A 19,484-nucleotide genomic window follows, 5' to 3' on the forward strand; every position below is an offset into this window, starting at 1 on the left:
GTTGGAATTTTAGCTCTCAGTTGAAGTTTAGACTGTTTTCCCAGATATTTTGACTGTTCCTATACATCTTAGTACCCTGATCTCGCTTCACTTTTTCAGTATCCCCGTCAGTGCAGTCAGCGACAGTCAGACTTTCAGTAGGTCTTCTTACTGTGTCAAGGACAGTGTTCAGTCTCCGCTGCAGCTCAGCCGGGGGAGCGTTTGTCACAGTAATTGAGGTTAGAGGTGGCAGCAGTGTGGTTTAGTAAATCATCTCTCGTGTTCCTGGCACTGTTGAACTTGTACCCATGAATAACACCGTGACTCTGTTTTCTCCCCTCTGCCCCTCGTTTTCATCTCTTCATCATCTCTCCCTCATACGCCCTCCATTCCTTCTCACCTTTACCAAACAATTTCTCCTTTTGTTCTCCAATTTTACATTTCTCCTCCCTTCTGTGCATTTAATCCCTCCATTGTCCTCTTTTACTTGCTGTTTCCTGTTCTTCTTTACCTCACTTTACTCCTCTAAACTGTCACCGTCCCAGGATCCCTCCATACAGGTCGAACGTCTCCGCCTCCAGGCAGTGTTCCTGAGGAGCAGCAGCAGATTGCCCGTCAGGGCTCTTACACCAGCATCCACAGTGAAGGGGAGTTCATCCCTGAGACCCTGGACCAGAATGTAAGAGCTTATCTAGATGAAAAAGACAATTAAAAGGCCTCATTATTAAACCAGGATCCGGATACACTCCTTTGTGATTAAAAGGAGGTGTGGTTTAATGTAAAATTCTATGTAAAATTTCCATGTAATCAGTGGTCTTTCTTCAGACACCGAATGAAAACTTGCTAAACTACCCACACTAGGTGGCTTTATGAACATGCTATAACTTCAGTCCCAGTTCATGCACTGTAAGAGTAATCCGCATGGCTTTTTTTAGTTCCTCTTAAAGATCTTTTGCTAGTGACCCAGGTATACACAGAAAAATAAATTTTGAGATACTGTATGAGTGAGATGATTTTAACACAACAGAGGTCTGAATTCTTTTCCTCCGCTGGACTCATTTGAGGGAAACCAAATGAGTCCACTCTGCTTTGTTGTGACGTGTTTGCATCTGACTTGTCCATTATTTTTAACTGGGACATCTCAAGAGAGCCATGCTTGTCATGGCTACTTACTGAAAAACAAAAGAGAGGATAGTCATTCATATTCAGACTTATTGGCCAAAGTGAGTCTCCTTTATTTAAATATTAGGTATCTCAAGGGTGAAGTTTACTGTTTCTCGACGCAGATCATATTAATATGTTGTTTCCTATGATATCCCTCTGTGTTATTATATCTTTCAGATGCTGGATCCCTTTGGGAGCGCAGACAATTCACTGTCAAACAGCTGTCAATCAATAGATCAAGCGCTGGACAGGTGAGTTATCATGCAGTGTGTGTGTGATTTATGATGTACACATTAATATTTTCGACCAGCATTATTTGCAGAGATATTAGATTTGGTTTGCATCACAGTGTTGGTGCCCGTTAACACACTTGGATATGAGCATGCATGTTGCAAACACACACACACACAGAAGCAACCAGAGGGTCTCTGTGAGGTTTGTAAACAGTGTTAAAGGCCAGCAGATCTGCCTGACCCTGCCTGGGCTGCCTATGTGGAAAAGGAATCAGGTCACTTTGTTGTTGCCATAGCGACCAGACTCTTATCTCGATGCCTGGATTCCTCCGTTATCATGAGAGAGAAAAACAGAGATTGAGTGAGAGACGTGAAAGAGTGAGCCAGCACATTCTGGATGAGAGGAAAAACTGAGCCAGAAAATGAGAATTGGTGAAAGAGTGAGAGTTAAGTGGAAGGACTGAACAGTGAAAAGATTGAATGTGAATCAGAGGGAAAAGAAAAGTGAGTAAGACTGAGTTTGAGAGAGAGAGAGTAGGACGGAAGCAGCTCTACCTGCACGAGGCTTATCAGGGCTCCAGGCTGCAGAACAATTGCAGGAAACGAGTGCATGGAACTTTTCCCTGCGAGCGGGCATGCGTGCCCCTTATCCATGGTCTCGTGGCCCCTCGCCGCCCTGCGGTCAACAGAGACGTCACTCTGTGCCGGGTCATCGGGGCAGGGCTGGCCACAGACAGCCAGGGAGAGTGTGAGGTTGGGGATATCATAAAATTATAGACTCACTGCTGGTTTAGCAATTCAGCACCACGCACTTCACTTTCACTTTCTTATTGTTAATGCAGTGATGTGCTCGACTTTCAGCTTATCTTTTCTAATTCAGTACTTCCCCCCTTGTTCTCTTGTCATTTCAGCCCTCCTTTCTCACAGAACAACCGTGACAATAATTACCTAAACCTCAACTATGAATACAAAGGTAAGAGAGGAGAAATCTGCAGCAGTTCTAAAAATGGCTTCCTTGCTGTTGTGTTAAGTCTCAACTCAAACACTACAGAAAGATAAGGAGAGGTCCAAAAATATTGTTCATTATTAGAAAGTTTTTGTCTGTTCTTGCTTTTTTTTGTTTGTTCTGTGGTATTTATAGCCACACAATCAGTTTCACAGAAAAAGAACTAAAGCTCTTTACCTGTAGCTCCTGATTTCCTAAAATGTTTCCCCGTTGCCAATGCCCTCTAGAGATTACTAATGAGAACTGATATGATATTACTTGGAATTTTATCTAGGAGTGTATACTTAAGATAAGGAATGGGTTATTAGAAGATGTTTAATATCTCGCTTGTATTTCTTGTGTCTCAAGAGGTGATGAAAGGAGTGTGATAGTATCATAACTCTTCCTGCTTTATCTTCCACATGCTCTCCTCTGTGTAGCCTTTCTCCATCTTCTTTTCCCTTTTGTTGTCACCCATCCCATCTCTGCTCTCGGTCTGTTTCTAGTTCCTAATACATTACTGTTTTCCTGTCTTTTCATGATCACTTCCCTGCTCTATCCCCTTGCCTCTTGATGCCCCCCTGCCTGTCTATATCCTTGTCCCTCGGGTCCCTGTCTGTCCTCTTTCCTTCAGAACCCAGATCAAATAGAGCAAGATGACAGATAACGCCACACAAATCCTTGTGAACGTTGGAGCCACAGCAGCTCTCCCAGTCTGGAGTGCTGCACATTGTGTACACAGACTGGGAGTAAGCGAGCTTCATATGGCTTCAGCAGCAGTACTTGACGACTCACTTGGGCACGCATGCATGCACGTGCCTACACACACTACCCTCTCTGATGTAAAGCTGTGTGGCCCTTCCTGCTGAGGGCTACAGTATTTGTTTACCATTCCCTGTGAGCAGATTTTTCCTCTCCATCCCACACTGCCAAACAGAAAAAATAATTCTCATCTCCATGGGATACGAACGCAAAAAGGGGAGGCACTCATCTGACAGAACAGCTGTTTTCAATTGCAAGTGGCTCCGCTACTCTCCATTTAGTGTTTGTGTGTGTGTGTGTGTGTGTGTGTGTGTGTGTTCGCGTGCGCGTGTGCGTGTGCATGTGCGTGTGCGTGTGAGTGTGAGGGAGTGAGTGTCAGTGCTCGCCTGCGTCAGCACTGCTCCCCACCTGCCTTCAGTTACTGCTCCAATGGGTTCAGAGCTAAGGCTAAGCTAGCGCACATGAGCTGTTTTCAGTTTCTCTCTTGGCTGCAGTGAGGCAATACAAGAGCTCTGTTCAGTGTGTAAAAAGCTGTCTTCCATTCTGCTGCTTTTGAACTAGACTTTGATTTGACATGCCGAGATGAGCAAAAGCAATGTATTGTCTGTCAGATGTGATAGGTTGAAATGTAAGCTTCTGTTAGTCTTATTATGCATCAGTATGTTTGTGCACATATCTCACCAGCTCAAAGTAATTGAACCTGCATTATTGACTTTGACAAGTGAAAAAACACACAGCTGTAAGTTTAGAAGGACAGAACTATACATTGAAAATGCAGTTGTAATGTGAGTTGCTGAGGCTTGAATTACTTCCCAACTGACAGCCCTGCCTCACTGCCCCCTCTTCAGGTCGCCATGGGAAAGGAGGGACTTTCCCTCGCCAGTTCCAGTTGCCCAATCGCAGCAAGGATTATGGAGACCGTAAGAAACAACAACACTGTTATTACACAGATTAATCAGATATGTTACTATGGTTCAAGAAGACAGGACAGACACATGCCACTATCAGACACTTTCATCTGGTCAGATTTTCTTGACTTCAGATAGATAATATAGGATCTGATTCTTTACACTGCCTCCTCCTCACATTCTACCACTTCATTCTACATCCAGATGAAATATTTTTAGTTGTGTTTACTGCTGCGGCATTTTATTGTGACCTGTATAGATTTGGTACGTGAAATGCTGGCTTGCTGTTCCAGCCAGCTGCTTGTAATTGCTTATTCAGAGGCTAACCTTGGCTAGCAATGATTAACGTTTCCCTGTGGTGAACCTGAACTTGTATAAAAACACGGTGCCCTGCTTCCTGTCTGAGGGGAAGTGGGACAGAGTGGCGAGAGGCACTCTGCTCTAGCTGGCCCTAAGTCTTGGCCAAGAGCTCACTTTATGCACGACGCCTGTAAAGTAACTGTGTGAAAACAGTGTCAAACTCATACACAGTACAAACAGAAGATGCAGTGGCCAGTGCATGTAAAGGCATTAATATGGCTCATCTTTTATGTATGTGTTTTCAGGTCGCAGGACACTTCCACGGAGCTTCATGCCCCAGGAGAACCTGTTTCAACTGGTTCCCTCCAGTCGCACACGCAGTTATAATGGAGACAGTACGCTGCAGTACAGTGACCTGCGCTCGTTGGGCCGCACCACTGACAAAAGCTGCCAGCGTGGTACAGCCAAATGTGAGTAGTTCTCTTAAAAACTTAAACACTTTGAAATAGAGGAACAGAGAAGCACTAAGGAGTGGGAAGGAAAATTTCACCCTAAAACACATAAACACTGTTAAATAAACTGTGCTTCTGGGCCTTTGTTGTTGATTGGTGTTGTATTTGTCTGGTTCCTGTGGATAATCAGACAAATTAAACCCTCACTTTTAACCCAGAAATTAACAGAGAAAGTTCAGGCTTGTTGTTTTCGTCTGCATGTCAAGAGAAGGGCTGGGTATCAAAACTCAGTACTTCTTACTTTATTGCTATAAACCTCATAATGAATACTGGTATATACGGCCATATGCCAACTGTATTTATTGAATGTATTGAATGAATTGAATCTGTATTTTTTTTATGTGAGACATGAACGTGTGCAGGCTTTGACAACAAATTTCCCCTCGGAACAAGAACCCTATTTATCTACTTTTTGGTATCGATCAAAAAGTGTCAAGTGCCGACACTTGGCATAAAATAGTTGGTCAGATATGTAATCTTGGTCAGAATGGTGGGACAGACAGGGACCCAAGGGACAAGAATAATGGTCAGATACTTTTTGAAAAAAAACATTTTAATTTAATTTTGCCAATTTTAGACTGCATTTTATTTAGCTATAGTTCATGTATGCCTCCTAGTTTTTAGACGACTTTTAATTCTTGAAAACTTTGGCTTCTTTAGTTAAATAATAAAAAGAGTTTCATAGAAAACATGTTTATATTTCTCAAAGTAAGGGACTAAAAAGAGTATGATTTTGCCATCCAAACTCAAACGTTGTATTGGCACTAGTATCAAAAAATTATTTAAAAAAAAATTATACCCAGCCTTTGTCGAATGGCATCCAGGGACATATAGAAAATCACTAAAAGAAGTTGATGATACATAATAGTGTATGCGTGTGTGAGGGTGTTTCTTTGAATAAATTGCTTAATTAGGAAATAGTCAAACACATTGTAATGTCTAGAGTTTTAAATGTGTTACGCCATCATGGATAGAGACAAAACAAGGATAATCTCTTTTCCACTACACACTGTATGGTTGTCAAACATGTTTTAGTTCTTTAGCAGTAGGTAGTAAGAGGGAGCAGAAGTAATGTACAGTAGTACTGTATGCGGCAGCAAGCAGAATTCCCCTCTCATCCAGATTAAACAACGTCACAGACTCACTAATCACATCTGTCCTCATTTAGTGTACGGTTGCTGTTTGCCCAGAAACTGTCTTTGTCATGAAATAAAAGCCCGGCTCAGCAGTCTGTGGTCAAAGTGTCAGTTTCCAGTGTCCTTCTCACCCACACACCAAACCGTCTGATCCGACCATAAAGTAGCCTGTTAATACCAAAACAAAGTCTCAGAGTCTGGGCCTGTGAAGATGAGAGTTGTTGAGATGATCTTCTAGGTTTTGACAACTTTCTGTCGGCTGAGTGTGGTTTGACTCATATATCTGAGAGGGTCTGCGGTGGGAATTATTTAACGACCCTGCGGTGGATTTGACGTCTCGGTAAAGTTACTGTGTGAGTTACAGTGGTCTCTTGTGGTGGATTTTGACTTTTGACTTGCTTTAGAGCTAATGTTTGCTTTAATCAGAATATCACAGTGGATCTGTCTGCCTCTGGGAGCTTAGCAACAAAATGAATTACTGGTGGGTTCTCATCATCTGGTGTTTTGTTTCTGCAGCACCGCGGGCGCCAGTCGATTGGCGACAAGGAAAACTTTTGGGGCGTGGGGCATTTGGGGAGGTCTACCTCTGCTATGACGCTGACACGGGACGCGAGCTGGCCGCCAAGCAGGTGCCCTTTGATCCCGACTGTCAAGAAACCAGCAAGGTGAGAGAGAACAGCTCACATCTGTTTGGAATAAGTCACTGATTGCATGCATTTTAGGGCATAAGACTGATTTCATGATTTAAGATGAAAGGTGCTTTCTAAATTCAAATACTTTTTCTCCGTGGCTCCGTTTCTCTGCAGGAGGTGAATGCTCTGGAGTGTGAGATTCAGCTGCTGAAGAATTTACGTCATGAGAGGATTGTTCAGTACTATGGTTGTCTTCGGGACCTTGAACAGAAAAAACTCACCATTTTCGTTGAGTTTATGCCTGGGGTGCGTACTCTGCTGGGAATGTCATTAGTATATATTAAAGTCACGTTGTCGTCCATAGTTTGATTGATCTGCAATAACAAATAATGTCTGTGAATGTCATATTTTGAGTTGTTTTGGCTGTAGAGATAGGTATACAGACATATTAAGACAAACATCATATCAAACCCATACTGGCCACATCTGCTAAAAACCAATTTTGAAATGTCACCAGCTGTCAACAAACATGTCCTCAGTGGTTGATGTCAGCAGAACAGCTCAGTTTATGAGATCATTTTCTCACTAAATGAGAGCCTTAATGAGCTGCTGTCACCCGTGGACCCTGTCCCTTTTGCCTGTTTTCAATATTTCCTGGGCTATTTTTTTTCTGAGTAGCGTTGAGTGTCTTAGTCACACATTGTCTGGAAATTGGAAATGTTTATGTTTCACTAGAGAGCTGGCAGAAGCAAGAGGGGAGGTGACAGAGCCAAGTTTGTGAGTGAATGCTCTGCACCGCTGTGGCTAACCGATAACACTTAAGTCGCCTGAAGGGGGGGGCGGCAAGTGTCCTCCTGTGAGCTTTAGAGCTGTTGAGGTGTCTTGTTGACAGCTGAAACTGAAGAGGAAGAAGTTTTGTTTTTTCTGTGTGAGTCCAAAAGTACGTCACAGGTGTTACTGGATCAGGTCTTTGCTCCTGCAATTTCCTCATGAGGAAATGAAAACAGGAAATGAAAGGAAATGCAGGACATTGGAGGTTTTGGACTCAAAATCAAGCAGCTTTCTTGCGGCACATTGTATGTTTATATACTTGTTATTTTGTACTTAAATCTTGGCTTGGAGGCTGCTGTCCCCAAAACACAAAATAAACCCTCTTCAGCTGGAATAACCATATTTTCTTTACAATCATATCCAACACTGAACCATTTTACCGCAATCATGCAACACTCCAAAGCAGATCTCCTATCATTTTATTCACGACAGCTGTGACAATAATATTAGCTAAGAATACAGCCAATATAAAGATCATAAATGCATTTCTCAACCTTTCTGAGTTCCACTCATTCTCTAACTGGCTTTCTGTTCTGCTGTCTCTCCAGGGCTCAATAAAGGACCAGCTTAAAGCCTATGGGGCACTGACAGAGAAGGTGACAAGGAGATACACCAGACAGATCCTCCAAGGAGTCTCATACCTGCACAGCAACATGATTGTACACAGAGACATCAAAGGTAACTGAAGCAGATATTTTGCAAAGGTCAGGATAGGTTGTTGATTGGATTTTAAACCAGTGCACACCCACAGTTGAGACACAGTGTGTAAACAGCAAATGAGACGTCTTTATGGTTCATATTGCAACAACGGTTGCTGAGAAAACTGCAGGTTCATTCATTTTATTCTCTTTGACATTTCCTCACTTGGTTATTTATCGTGTACAGAATGAGCCTGGAAAAATGTGCTATTTTGAACTCCCCTTTGAGATATATTAGGCTTCATGCTGGTGAAATCGGCCAGTCTAAAAATGTTCAACACCGGATGGAAAGGCTGTCTGGCTGCCCACAGCTTTGGGAGTCACTGCTTCGTCCAGCCAAAGCCAAGAAGAGGGAAATATACCGTCTGTTGGGAAAAAAATATAGTAGGTCTCACAGGACAGAGCTGGGCTCTATGAGAGTATACTGTATGTGGGTGGGATTTTTCTGTTTGAAATGCTCTTCGTGTGTAATATATGTTGCGCGCTCATCTCACCACACAAGAGATCTTCTATACTGAGTAAAAGAGCTGTCAGCACGTGGTTTTTGGATGAAGCGTGGCATCGCAGTCATGACATTAGACTATAAGGTTTCTGTGAATGTAATGTTTCAAAGAGCCAAACAAAACCTTAAATGTAGTAAACATGATTCATTGGGAAGTCTCACATCCTCACAACAAATGGACCCGGAGTGGAAACAGATTGAAAATGTGAGAGGTAAAGAGTAAAGGGTAACAGCTTTAGCTGTCTCAATCTCTTCTCTTCACCCTTCTGTCCCTCAGTGGGTGTGGAAAGTGAGTGGCGAGTGGTGTACTTTAGTCACTGATCAAACAAGAGGAGCGTCTGAAGGAAATGGGACAGACACAGCTACATGTTGGAAAATTACTAAGGAAGGAGGCAGAAGAATGTTTGGGTTTCGATCCATGAGGAACAGACAGTTTATTCAGTATTTTATTTTCTAATTTGTGTAAATCGGTGAGGGATTTCCTAATGTGAGAAAAGTGGAAGAAAGATCAACTCCAGTGTTTGTAGAGTTGAGTAAGTGTAGTGTTTATATGAAGTTTGCTAAAAGGTATACTTTGGCATTTTAAAAATAAGTCTGCCAGTGTTCCATCGCCCCAGACTTGTCAAGCCATAGGAAAAGTTTACCTTCCCCCTAAGGTTGTTCTGTCAGTTGAAGTGCTGGCACAGGCACTTTGTAACCAAATTTTAAGTGCTGACTACATTAATTGAACCTCCAAACGGTCAAATAATCCCTTAAAGGATATTGACAGTCCTCGGGAGACTCTTGAATAGCTCTGAGCTCATTTTGTTTCATTCCACCAGGTGCTAACATCCTGAGAGACTCCTCAGGGAATGTGAAGCTGGGAGACTTTGGAGCCAGCAAACGTATCCAGACCATCTGCATGTCTGGTACAGGGATCAAGTCTGTCACTGGCACCCCCTACTGGATGAGCCCAGAAGTTATCAATGGGGAGGGATATGGCCGGAAAGCTGATGTATGGTAAGTATAAGATCAGATGGAACTGTAATGAGGCCCAGATGGGTTATTAGACTGTTGGAGCACAAAAATACACAGTAGTAGCAAAAGTAGTAAACCTATCTCTATAGTTGGGTGGTAAAGCAATAAATTCAGTGGGTATGTGAGCAAATACCTTCAAACATGTCAGTACAGGGCAGAGGTGAATAAATCAACATGAACACCTGTAAAATATAATGCTATCAAATGCAATAGCATATAATACCCAATTTTGTGAGATTCAACTGTGTTAAAGAAGTGTGGGTTGTTAGCATAATATAAGAGTGCTACAGCTATTAAAAAAAAGACATGAATAGGAACATGTAATAGACAGTATGTATCAGTAGATTAGACTCATCTTTTTAGTCATTGTCGCAGTAATCAAAAAGAATGCTCTGTCCTAAATGTAATACAGGTACTATGCATGTAGCAACAACGCTGTCTCAATAGATGGGAGGTAAATCGACACATGCAGTTAAATGCAGTTCAGTCCGACAAGTATACTGTTTTACTCAGAATTAAACCAGTTCAACCTGTCAAATACATACCAGCCAGCAAGACATACCGAAAATGCTAACTGAAATTTGTTTTAGAAAACAGAAATATCAACTAATAAATCCTCCATTTGTGAAGCTTATAATGTTCAATGCAACAGTTTCAAAACAGTTTCTAACCATTTACCATCCACCGTTCTGCCTGCGGGATGATAGAACTATGTACAGGCTGCTATGGCTATGAAAGGCTACATGAATATAAAAATCTAATAAATGTTTTATGATTTTATTTTTCATAGTTTTGGTCATTGTGGTCATTTCAGACAAAGTTCACAGTTATAAAACCTTAAATCTTCAAAATATTGTCATCCTGCCTTTGAAGCACTCTGAAAGTCCAGCAATGTAATAAATCCTTTAAAACTTAATGTCCAAATTCATAACAAGGGTACGACAATCAAAATAGTCAATTTGTTTTTATTTAGGGAGGTGTTAAAGCTTAAGTCTGGTTTGTGAGACCATAGTTGGAGTTGTTGCATTGATTTGCATGTTTTTTGTCTTTAGGAGTATTGCCTGCACTGTTGTGGAAATGCTGACCCAGAAACCTCCTTGGGCCGAGTATGAGGCCATGGCAGCCATTTTTAAGATTGCCACCCAGCCTACGAAGCCCATGCTTCCAGAGAGTGTGTCCGACGCGTGCAGGGACTTCCTGTGGCAAGTGTTTGTGGAGGAGAAGTGGCGGCCCACTGCAGACATTCTGCTCAGTCACCCGTTCGTCCAGGGCAGCTTCTGAGGCCTGTGGACCCCCCTCCCCTCCCCTGCCTGCGAGGCCTCCACGGCACCGGTGCCTCGACTCCTCTGCAACCCGCCCCATCCCCAGGGCTCTGCAGCCCGCCCCATCCCCAGCCCCACCCCTGTTACCATGCTCCAGGGCTCAGCACCACTCCAACTTCCTGCCCTGTCATCTATCACCAATGTCTGCCTTGTCCGGACCCCTGCATTTCTCACCAACTAGCTCAACCCAGATTATTCACTGAGAGGCCAGGTTGACTGCTGTCAGACCTCTATAGTCCTCCAAGGAATTGCAGAGTTCCCTCAGGACTGGACTGACAAGAAAGCACTTAGCAGGGTACAGACTGCTGTCCTTTAACAAGAGCAGGAATAGTGACCCAAGTTAAAGAGAGAAGTGATGTCTCAAGTTTTCTGGGTCTTTACACTAATCTACTGCAGCAGAACAGTCCTGGGATTGGCCAGGCACTATGTATTAGTGACTGACTGGCGAAATTGATCACACCTGATAGTACTGTAAGTTACTCATCAGTTAGCTGTGAGTAAAATTAAAATATTTTTATATGACACATACAAAGTCATCATAGCTGACATGAGTTTTCTATTGTCACTTAGAAAAAATGTAAGTGTATTTTCATCAACGCCTTACAATACGAATTTGTAAGTAAGAATGTCTTTTTTAACATCCTGAAGGGTTGCATTACCCTATTTTCATAGCGCTCACAACCCCATTTAGAAGGACTGTCAACATTGCACTTTTGATATCATGCATGGAAACAATTCCAACATGCAGGATAATCAACTGAGGAGATATTTTTCTATTTGATGCATTTTATATGATTTCATAAAGAAAACTGTGTAGTTTGTTCTGATGTAAAGAAGAAAGAACCAAACTTTTGCATTAGAGTGCAATGTCTGTTAAGCAATACCAACACTACTGTTGGAGTCTGTGACATCCCTTCCAGCGTCCCATGCAGTGAGCCTTTTTCCATTCAGAAGTGGCCAAAGAAAAGTTGCAGAGAGCTTTCATGAATATTAGCCTATGTTAATGTAGAGTTTTAGTCTTGTTAGATTGTTTTGTCACCTCAGAGCCCTATAGCCTTTTCTATGTTATGGCAGCTTCGTGCACAGTAGACTGCACAGACCAAAACAGACGCATTGACATCACATTGTGTTGCTATAAGAAGATCATGAAATTAGCAAGAAGGAAGTGTCTCATTTACATTTTTTGTTGTAACATCAATATGAATCCAGTCACCCCATGCCTTTACTTTGCTTTCCACACTATATGAATGGGTCACTTAATGACCACATGACAGCACACCTTGCTATGTGTCATGTCATGTGAGATAAAGCATAATATAAGTCGCCAAAAAGGGTCAAGTTGGAAAGACGGGGCTAAATACTGTTTTCTTAAAGTGGAGATGAGATGAAACTAACTGGGTGGATTGATGTTGGACTTGTAGTGGCTAGCTGTAATACAGTGGCACTTAAAGAATGATCAAATCTTTTTTGACCTTTGACAGTGCCTTAGCTGAATCTGCTTGTAAACGCAAATGTTCACTGCCAAAGCGGGAAGCTTCTTAATAAGGTGAGCAGCTGTTCAGTAGAGAGCACACACAAGACTTGCTCAAGTTCTTTTATATGGAAAAAAAAAGAATATACTGTAAATACATATTGTTCTGCACTTTTGTATGAAATTTCTTTGTCATTATATACAAATCTATTCGATGAAATAGCTCTGTTCTACAGTAGATTGTACTGTGATTTAGACAGGAGGATGTACGGTTGTCTCTGAGAGCCTGAAGGCAGTATGAAAGGCTGTGAGGCTTTTGATTGAGACAGTCTGTTATGTGTTAATGACAAAGCCTCTAAACATGAAATGTATCAAGTCATTGATCTTTTGTACATTTAACTTAATAAATCAAAGGTTTAAGACTATTTCCTGTGTGATTTTATTGTCATCTTGTGATCAAATTTCCCAAGACCCATGTTTTTGAAAAGTCTTTTGTGAAGTTTTATCCATTCTAAACTTATATTTCCATTATAAATATATGTGGAATCTCTACCCATTTAAACACAGAGCTACCTTTCATATTTGTAATACATCATCTGTTCTACAGTATGTGTCATCATTGTAATATCATAAACAACATTAATTTGGTATATTATTTAATGAAAAACCCTTGATAAATTGAAGCATCAGGGCTACTTTTCTTGATCTTCCTCACAAAAGAAAACTGAATCCTTGACTGAACCTAAACTGAAACAAGTCTAACTAAACAAAATATTATTCGGCAATCTCTTTCGGGTCCCTAACAGATTAAACTATTTGCTATAGTTATGATATAGACCACATAACGGTATTATTTTTAATTTATTTTTGGACTTATGTAGTACTAATATATAACTACTATCATAGGAACTAACAATTTTAAAAAAAAAGAAAAAGGAAAGAAAACTAACGGGCCTTCAATGCGTCAAAAATAATTAAAAATAACGTTAATTAAAACAAATTATAAATTGCACGAAACACAGAGTCAAACATGAAACATCACACGGGATAAAAATCACTCAACATCATTTAGATGACAGCAACATAGCTGGAAAACTCAATTGGCTAATGACAGAAACATCTTCCCAGGTTGAGGCAGATGTTAGAAAACCACCTTACAAAACCTGACGTTTCGTAACATCGTGTCTGAAAACGTGACGGACTCAACTCTACGCCAGAGCACTCGCCGGTGAAAGAGACGGTACAACTCTCGGCAACGAAGCGACTTAGTTTATTTTTGTTTCAGATACTGCTACTGCCGCGTAATCGAAGACGAAAAGTATGTCTACCTCCCGTACAATCATATGTTTACTGAGAAACGACTTGCGTCTTCATGACAATGAGGTAAGAGTATGAATCTTTTAAAGACTCCATGTAGTTATAAAGTCCGACGTTATTTAACATTAAAGCACCAAATTAACTTACACGTAACCGTGCCCAATGACGGTATGTGCCTAACGCTTTGCATTAAATTTATTACCGTCATTACGGGGACATTTTGAGAATATTATGTAGTATGTTTGCTGCCAGAATCAAGCCCTTTTTGTTTTGCCCACAGCGACAACAATTAGGCATCCGGTGCAAATCTCGGAGAATAAAAACCTTTTCAAAATTTCAAAGCAAAATGAACAAGACAAATTATATATCAGAAATATTCCTGCTGGTCTGCCTTTTATTTTCACATTGTAACTTTATGCTTGTCTTGTTTGAGTTTAAAAAAACAAAAAACAAAAAAACGGCAGGCCTTCGGTGAGCCATACTGTATTGTGGTGACACGGTGACATGTACGACTTCTGGAAACATTTTTCAAAATAAAAGACTTAGTCTTCCAAATAAAATTGTATCAAATGAAAATGCATTGTCTTACTTCCAGGGTCCCTGAAAAGTCAGATTAAATTTAAAACTATGTGTTTTAAACACTTACAGCAGCCATGTCTGTAGTTCAAAAACCAGTTAGCTCATTGAATAAAATGTGCTATTTTGTGTTCTCTGTCACTTTAATCATACCATGATCACTTTTCCTAAGAGATTCAGTAACAGCTGTACTTTTTACACTGTATATGCAGCTTTTCCATTGGGCTCAAAGAAATGCAGAGTACATTGTCCCACTGTACTGCTTCGACCCCAGACATTACGTGGGAACGTACAACTACAACCTACCGAAGACTGGGCCTTTCCGCCTGCGCTTCTTATTGGAGAGTGTCAGAGACCTCAGAAACACACTGCTCAACAAGGGCAGGTGATTAAACTGTTGTTCACTGAATATATTCCTGTATATGACCTCAGTGTATGCATGCACTGCTTTATTTAATATTGTGGACTTTCTCCTCTCTTCAGCTCTGTCTTTGTTATAGCACTGAACCACCATAATCTATTTACAAGGTTTAAAAATGATCATGAACTTATGTGTCATGTTATTGTTACACATGCACTCAGTGCAGACCTTGTAAGATTTCTAGGATTTAATTGATATAGATATAACAGGATCAGGACACACCTGGGCTTATAGGGGGTTATGTTTACATTAACATAGCTTCTACACATACTGTTCCCATCATTTTTTACCGATCAGCGGGGGGAAGTAGCTAGCCCTCTGCCCAGGATGCAGCTTGCCTGACATGGTGTGAACTAGGACTTAGGTGTGTGTTTGTGTGCGTGTGTCTGTGTGTTTATTTTTGTGTGTGTGTGTGTGTGTGTGTGACAGCAACCTGGTGGTGAGACGGGGTAAGCCAGAGGATGTTGTTGCTGAGCTCATCAAGCAACTGGGCTCTGTCAGCACTGTGGCTTTCCACGAAGAGGTAGTTTTAAACAGTCTAGCATTAATAATCACAAATTTATTGCACTAACTGGTGATTTTGACATTGTTTGTCCTTCATATTTTCATGTCACAGGTAACTTCAGATGAGCTGAATGTGGAGAAAAAGGTGAAGGATGTCTGTGCACAGATGAAAGTCAAAGTTCACACCTGCTGGGGGTCTACACTGTACCACAGAGATGATCTTCCATTTCACCACATATCCAGGTGACAGAGGACATTGCTTGCCAGAGATAAAGCATCCAATTTCTGCTCAATGTCATTTCTTTTTTGGTATTTGCTTGAAAAGGAAAGTAGTGAGGAAATGGTGATATTTATAGGGTATAGTTTAAGAAGTTTTAAGTGCTGGGAATGTCTTGTAATATTTCCTCTTGGTTTGTCAGGCTGCCTGATGTGTACACTCAGTTCAGGAAAGCAGTGGAGACCCAGAGCAGGGTGAGGCCTGTGTTTCCAACCCCTGAGCAACTAAAGCCTCTTCCTCCAGGGCTGGAGGAAGGAGCCCTTCCCACAGCAGAGGACCTGCAACAGACAGGTGAACATCCTAATGTCTTATTATGCTCCGTACAAATGGTTTGCGTCATACAGTATCTCTTAGGCTCTCCCTTTGCGTCTTCATGTACAGTGAAATTAAATAAATGATCAAACTAGGGCTGTATCAGAATCACCAAGACAGTCGTTTACATTTATTTTATGTGCTTATTAAATTGACTTTTGTGTAAATGTCTTTACATGCTGCTGGGAATAAGGAAGCAGAAATTGCTCAGTTTATGCAGTGCCTCAATTAAGTAAATTCATGCTGCTGCTATTTTCAGGATTTAGTAGGAAAACTGCTGAGCACAGATTTCCTCATTAAGTGCCAGCAAGCAGACTGGCTCGATTTCCATGCATATGCTTTGAACTTTAATGATTCTGTGTGTCTTAATGTACATCAGGGTGTCTTTAACATGAATGCAGCAGCCTGATGCTGAAATGCTTTTCCGTTTTATTCTTATAGAGCCTTTGACTGATCCTCGCTCAGCCTTCCCCTGTAGTGGTGGTGAAAGTCAGGCTCTGGCCAGACTCAGACATTATTTCTGGGAAACTGTGAGTACAACATCCATTACAATGGACACGAGTTGCTGTTTATAAAACAGTAAGAAAAAAAAAAACTTCAACGGTGATGTATTATCTATTATGTAGGTGTAATAAATATAGCGAATGTTGTCTGTTTTGTAGGATGCAGTTGCAACTTACAAGGAGACTCGTAATGGCTTGATTGGTGTGGACTATTCCACTAAATTTGCACCTTGGTGAGTGGTGTTGTTTCATTTCCACCACTGCTGAATACTAACTAGAGTTAAATGTTCTGTGTAAGTAAGTCTTATAAATATATCTCTAATGGTGCTGCACTGGCATTCTGCAGGCTGGCGATGGGCTGCATTTCACCCAGGTATATTTATCATCAGATCAAGCAGTACGAAAGGGAGCGGACAGCCAATCAGAGCACATACTGGTGAGTCTGGAGTAAAGAATGATTGGAATACTTAGATGAATTAGATTTTAAAAAAAAACATACACTGTATAATAGTGCCATACTGGTAAGGTATGCACAAATGCTCACCATTTGTTCTGGTGCTCCCTCTGAGGCCGATGATATAAAGTTATACTGTGTTAATATGTACTTTGGAAATATGATCAATTTTGATTATAAATAAAATATAAATAAAATTCTATCATAGACCACTTCTGAGTCACAAATAGAACAAATTTGTCTTCACTCTCTGTAATCTTCACTGCTATCTTACAGGGTGATTTTTGAACTTATGTGGAGGGATTACTTCAAGTTTGTGGGTGTCAAGTATGGAAGCAGACTATTTCAGGTCAAAGGTAACATTAGCTCAAGTTTCCAACTTATTTTCTTTATGCACAATAAATTAATGTTAAATGGATATCATGGTCATTTTACCTCAGGACTTCAAGACAAATCTGTGCCATGGAAAATGGACATGAAGCTTTTCAATGCCTGGAAAGGTTTGTACTGTTTTTTTTTTTTTTCTCCGTAGTTGTTAAAAAAATATTCTTTGTTAAAATACAATCAGTGGCTTTAAGAAGTGCTTTGAAAGTGTATGAATAGTCTACTGTGTGTTTAAGTGGCTGAATATTTAAATATATTTCATTATCACAGAGGGACGAACAGGAGTGCCCTTTGTGGATGCCAACATGCGAGAGTTGGCAATGACAGGTTTCATGTCCAACAGGGGGCGGCAAAATGTTGCTAGCTTCCTCACAAAGGATCTTGGCCTGGACTGGAGGATGGGGGCTGAATGGTTTGAATCCCTTCTGGTGAGTAGTGGAGTCCAGCCATAACTAATCATGCAATATATGATTTAATTATCTTTATTTTGTGGAAGACTTTGTTCCTTTTATTTTAGTGTATAGATTGGCCTCATCATTTTAAATTTTCCTCCAAAGATTGACCATGATGTCTGCAGCAACTATGGCAACTGGCTATACAGCGCTGGAATAGGAAATGACCCCAGAGAGAACAGGAAGTTTAACATGATCAAGCAAGGTCTCGACTATGACAATAATGTAAGTGTGAGAAGAAGCATGAATTGTTTGTTTCATTTCCGTTTAACATTTTTTCTGGAGCTTGGCATTGTTTGCATTAAAACACAAAATGTCATAGTCACAATTTGTTACGGATGGTATTGCTGTCACATGATGGTAATGAGTACAAATGTGAGCAAAGCTTTGAAATGGAAATTTCAGTCTCTGATTTTTTTTAAATTATGCTTGGTTACCCATTCATCTGCTACAGGGTGACTACGTCCGGCAGTGGGTTCCAGAGTTGCAGGGGATCAGGGGAGCTGACGTGCACACACCCTGGACCCTCAGCACTGCTGCACTGTCACATGCTCATGTGTCCCTTGGTGAGACCTACCCCACCCCCATTGTCATAGCGCCTGAATGGAGCAGACACATTAACACGAAATCGGTGGGTGTTTGAGAAGAAGGAAGTGGATAGTATGATTGCGTGCTGCAGCTAGAATAGCCTTTTTTTTTTTTTTTTAATCCTTTAATGTTGCAAACAACAGTGGTGGAATGTAAGTACATTTACTCAAGTGCTTTATGTACTTTAAGTACATTTTTTTTAGGCACTTGTACTTTACTTGAGTATTTCTATTTTATGTTACTTTATACTTCTACTCCACTACAGCTCAGAGAGATACATTGCACTTTTTACCCCACTGTAATTATTCAACAGTAGCGTAAAAACTTTCCAGTTACCTTTCAGTTAAAGGTTTTACCTAAAACAACATATGATATGCCTATGAAATACAATGTACTGTTAATATTAAACCAGTGGTCTTTGGCTTTCTTACAAAAAAATACTTCCACAATAAGGTTTTCCTTTATTTTTTCCAGAGTGGCACAGGGCCTTCACCAAGAGGAAAGAAAGGCCCATCTCACACTTCCAAACAGCATCGGGACAGAGGCATAGATTTCTATTTCTCCAAAGGCAAAAACCTGTGATTTGACATTAAGTACTAAAAACGTGGATGATGCTCTGAGGATGGAAGATCCACTGATGCAAACCTGGACTGTTGCTGTAAAATCTGTGTTGCACATATTTGTGTTAATTTAGGGAAGTTGTCATGAGGATTTGATGAAATGCATGTTCCCACTTACACTTGAATAGTTGAACTTGTTTGATCTACATTTATGCTAACCTTTCACATACTGTTTGCTATGTTTGCTGTTATGCTGCAGCAACAGGGAAAGGCACACTGTGGTTTTGTTTTGATGCAGTGGCTCAGTTAGAATGATCTATTCACTTATGTTGCTGTGCAGATTCTATTCCTTCAATTTTCTTATGCATGTCTGAGTAGTTTTTATTATTTTGTGTTAACTTTTAAGGTTTGCCTATTTGTGGCATTTACAAAATAAAACACTAAGTGGGAGTTTTTATTATGTGATTTTTGTTATGCAATGTAAATTTCTGAATGAACACAAGAAAAGTGAACAGATACACTTCAACACCCACATCTTGTTATACTGTACATTTTACTGAAAGCCATTTTATTAATCGTAAGAAGGATATTTTTCATTTCTGGTAACCAATGCGTTAGTGCCAGGAAATTAACAAGTGTAGTCCTGTGGAAGAGCACTTCTTGGGCAAAGTGGGAGGGTAAACT

The 19,484-nt window shown here is 40.7% G+C and overlaps 2 protein-coding genes across 3 annotated transcripts in view; both read left to right on the forward strand.

Annotated features, from left to right (window-relative positions):
• Window positions 1-12,862, forward strand: part of map3k22 (mitogen-activated protein kinase kinase kinase 22) — a 38,480-nt gene extending 25,618 nt beyond the window's left edge. Inside the window, 11 exon segments of the mRNA XM_040126601.1 lie at window positions 525-658; window positions 1,321-1,394; window positions 2,288-2,349; window positions 3,972-4,043; window positions 4,637-4,801; window positions 6,496-6,644; window positions 6,786-6,917; window positions 7,991-8,120; window positions 9,464-9,641; window positions 10,712-10,913; window positions 10,916-12,862. Of these exon segments, the coding sequence (XP_039982535.1) occupies window positions 525-658; window positions 1,321-1,394; window positions 2,288-2,349; window positions 3,972-4,043; window positions 4,637-4,801; window positions 6,496-6,644; window positions 6,786-6,917; window positions 7,991-8,120; window positions 9,464-9,641; window positions 10,712-10,913; window positions 10,916-11,197 (1,580 nt within the window). The 3' untranslated portion in view covers window positions 11,198-12,862.
• A 689-nt stretch (window positions 12,863-13,551) lies between these two features.
• Window positions 13,552-19,009, forward strand: cry-dash (cryptochrome DASH). 2 transcript variants are annotated; one of them, XM_040126787.1, is made up of 14 exons: window positions 13,554-13,835; window positions 14,558-14,730; window positions 15,196-15,289; window positions 15,383-15,513; window positions 15,690-15,838; window positions 16,301-16,389; window positions 16,522-16,595; window positions 16,709-16,798; window positions 17,093-17,172; window positions 17,257-17,316; window positions 17,471-17,628; window positions 17,758-17,877; window positions 18,107-18,283; window positions 18,715-19,009. In XM_040126787.1, exons 1-14 carry the CDS (start codon window positions 13,773-13,775, stop codon window positions 18,820-18,822), a joined length of 1,566 nt encoding a protein of 521 aa, XP_039982721.1. In that variant the 5' UTR covers window positions 13,554-13,772; the 3' UTR covers window positions 18,823-19,009. The 2 variants fall into 2 exon arrangements, with proteins under 2 accessions (XP_039982722.1, XP_039982721.1); XM_040126788.1 differs by lacking the exon at window positions 17,758-17,877 and having other exon boundaries at window positions 13,552-13,835.
• The last annotated feature ends 475 nt before the right edge of the window (window positions 19,010-19,484 follow it).

The sequence above is a fragment of the Xiphias gladius genome, chromosome 5 (assembly GCF_016859285.1).
Source record: "Xiphias gladius isolate SHS-SW01 ecotype Sanya breed wild chromosome 5, ASM1685928v1, whole genome shotgun sequence".
Lineage (NCBI taxonomy): Eukaryota > Metazoa > Chordata > Actinopteri > Istiophoriformes > Xiphiidae > Xiphias > Xiphias gladius.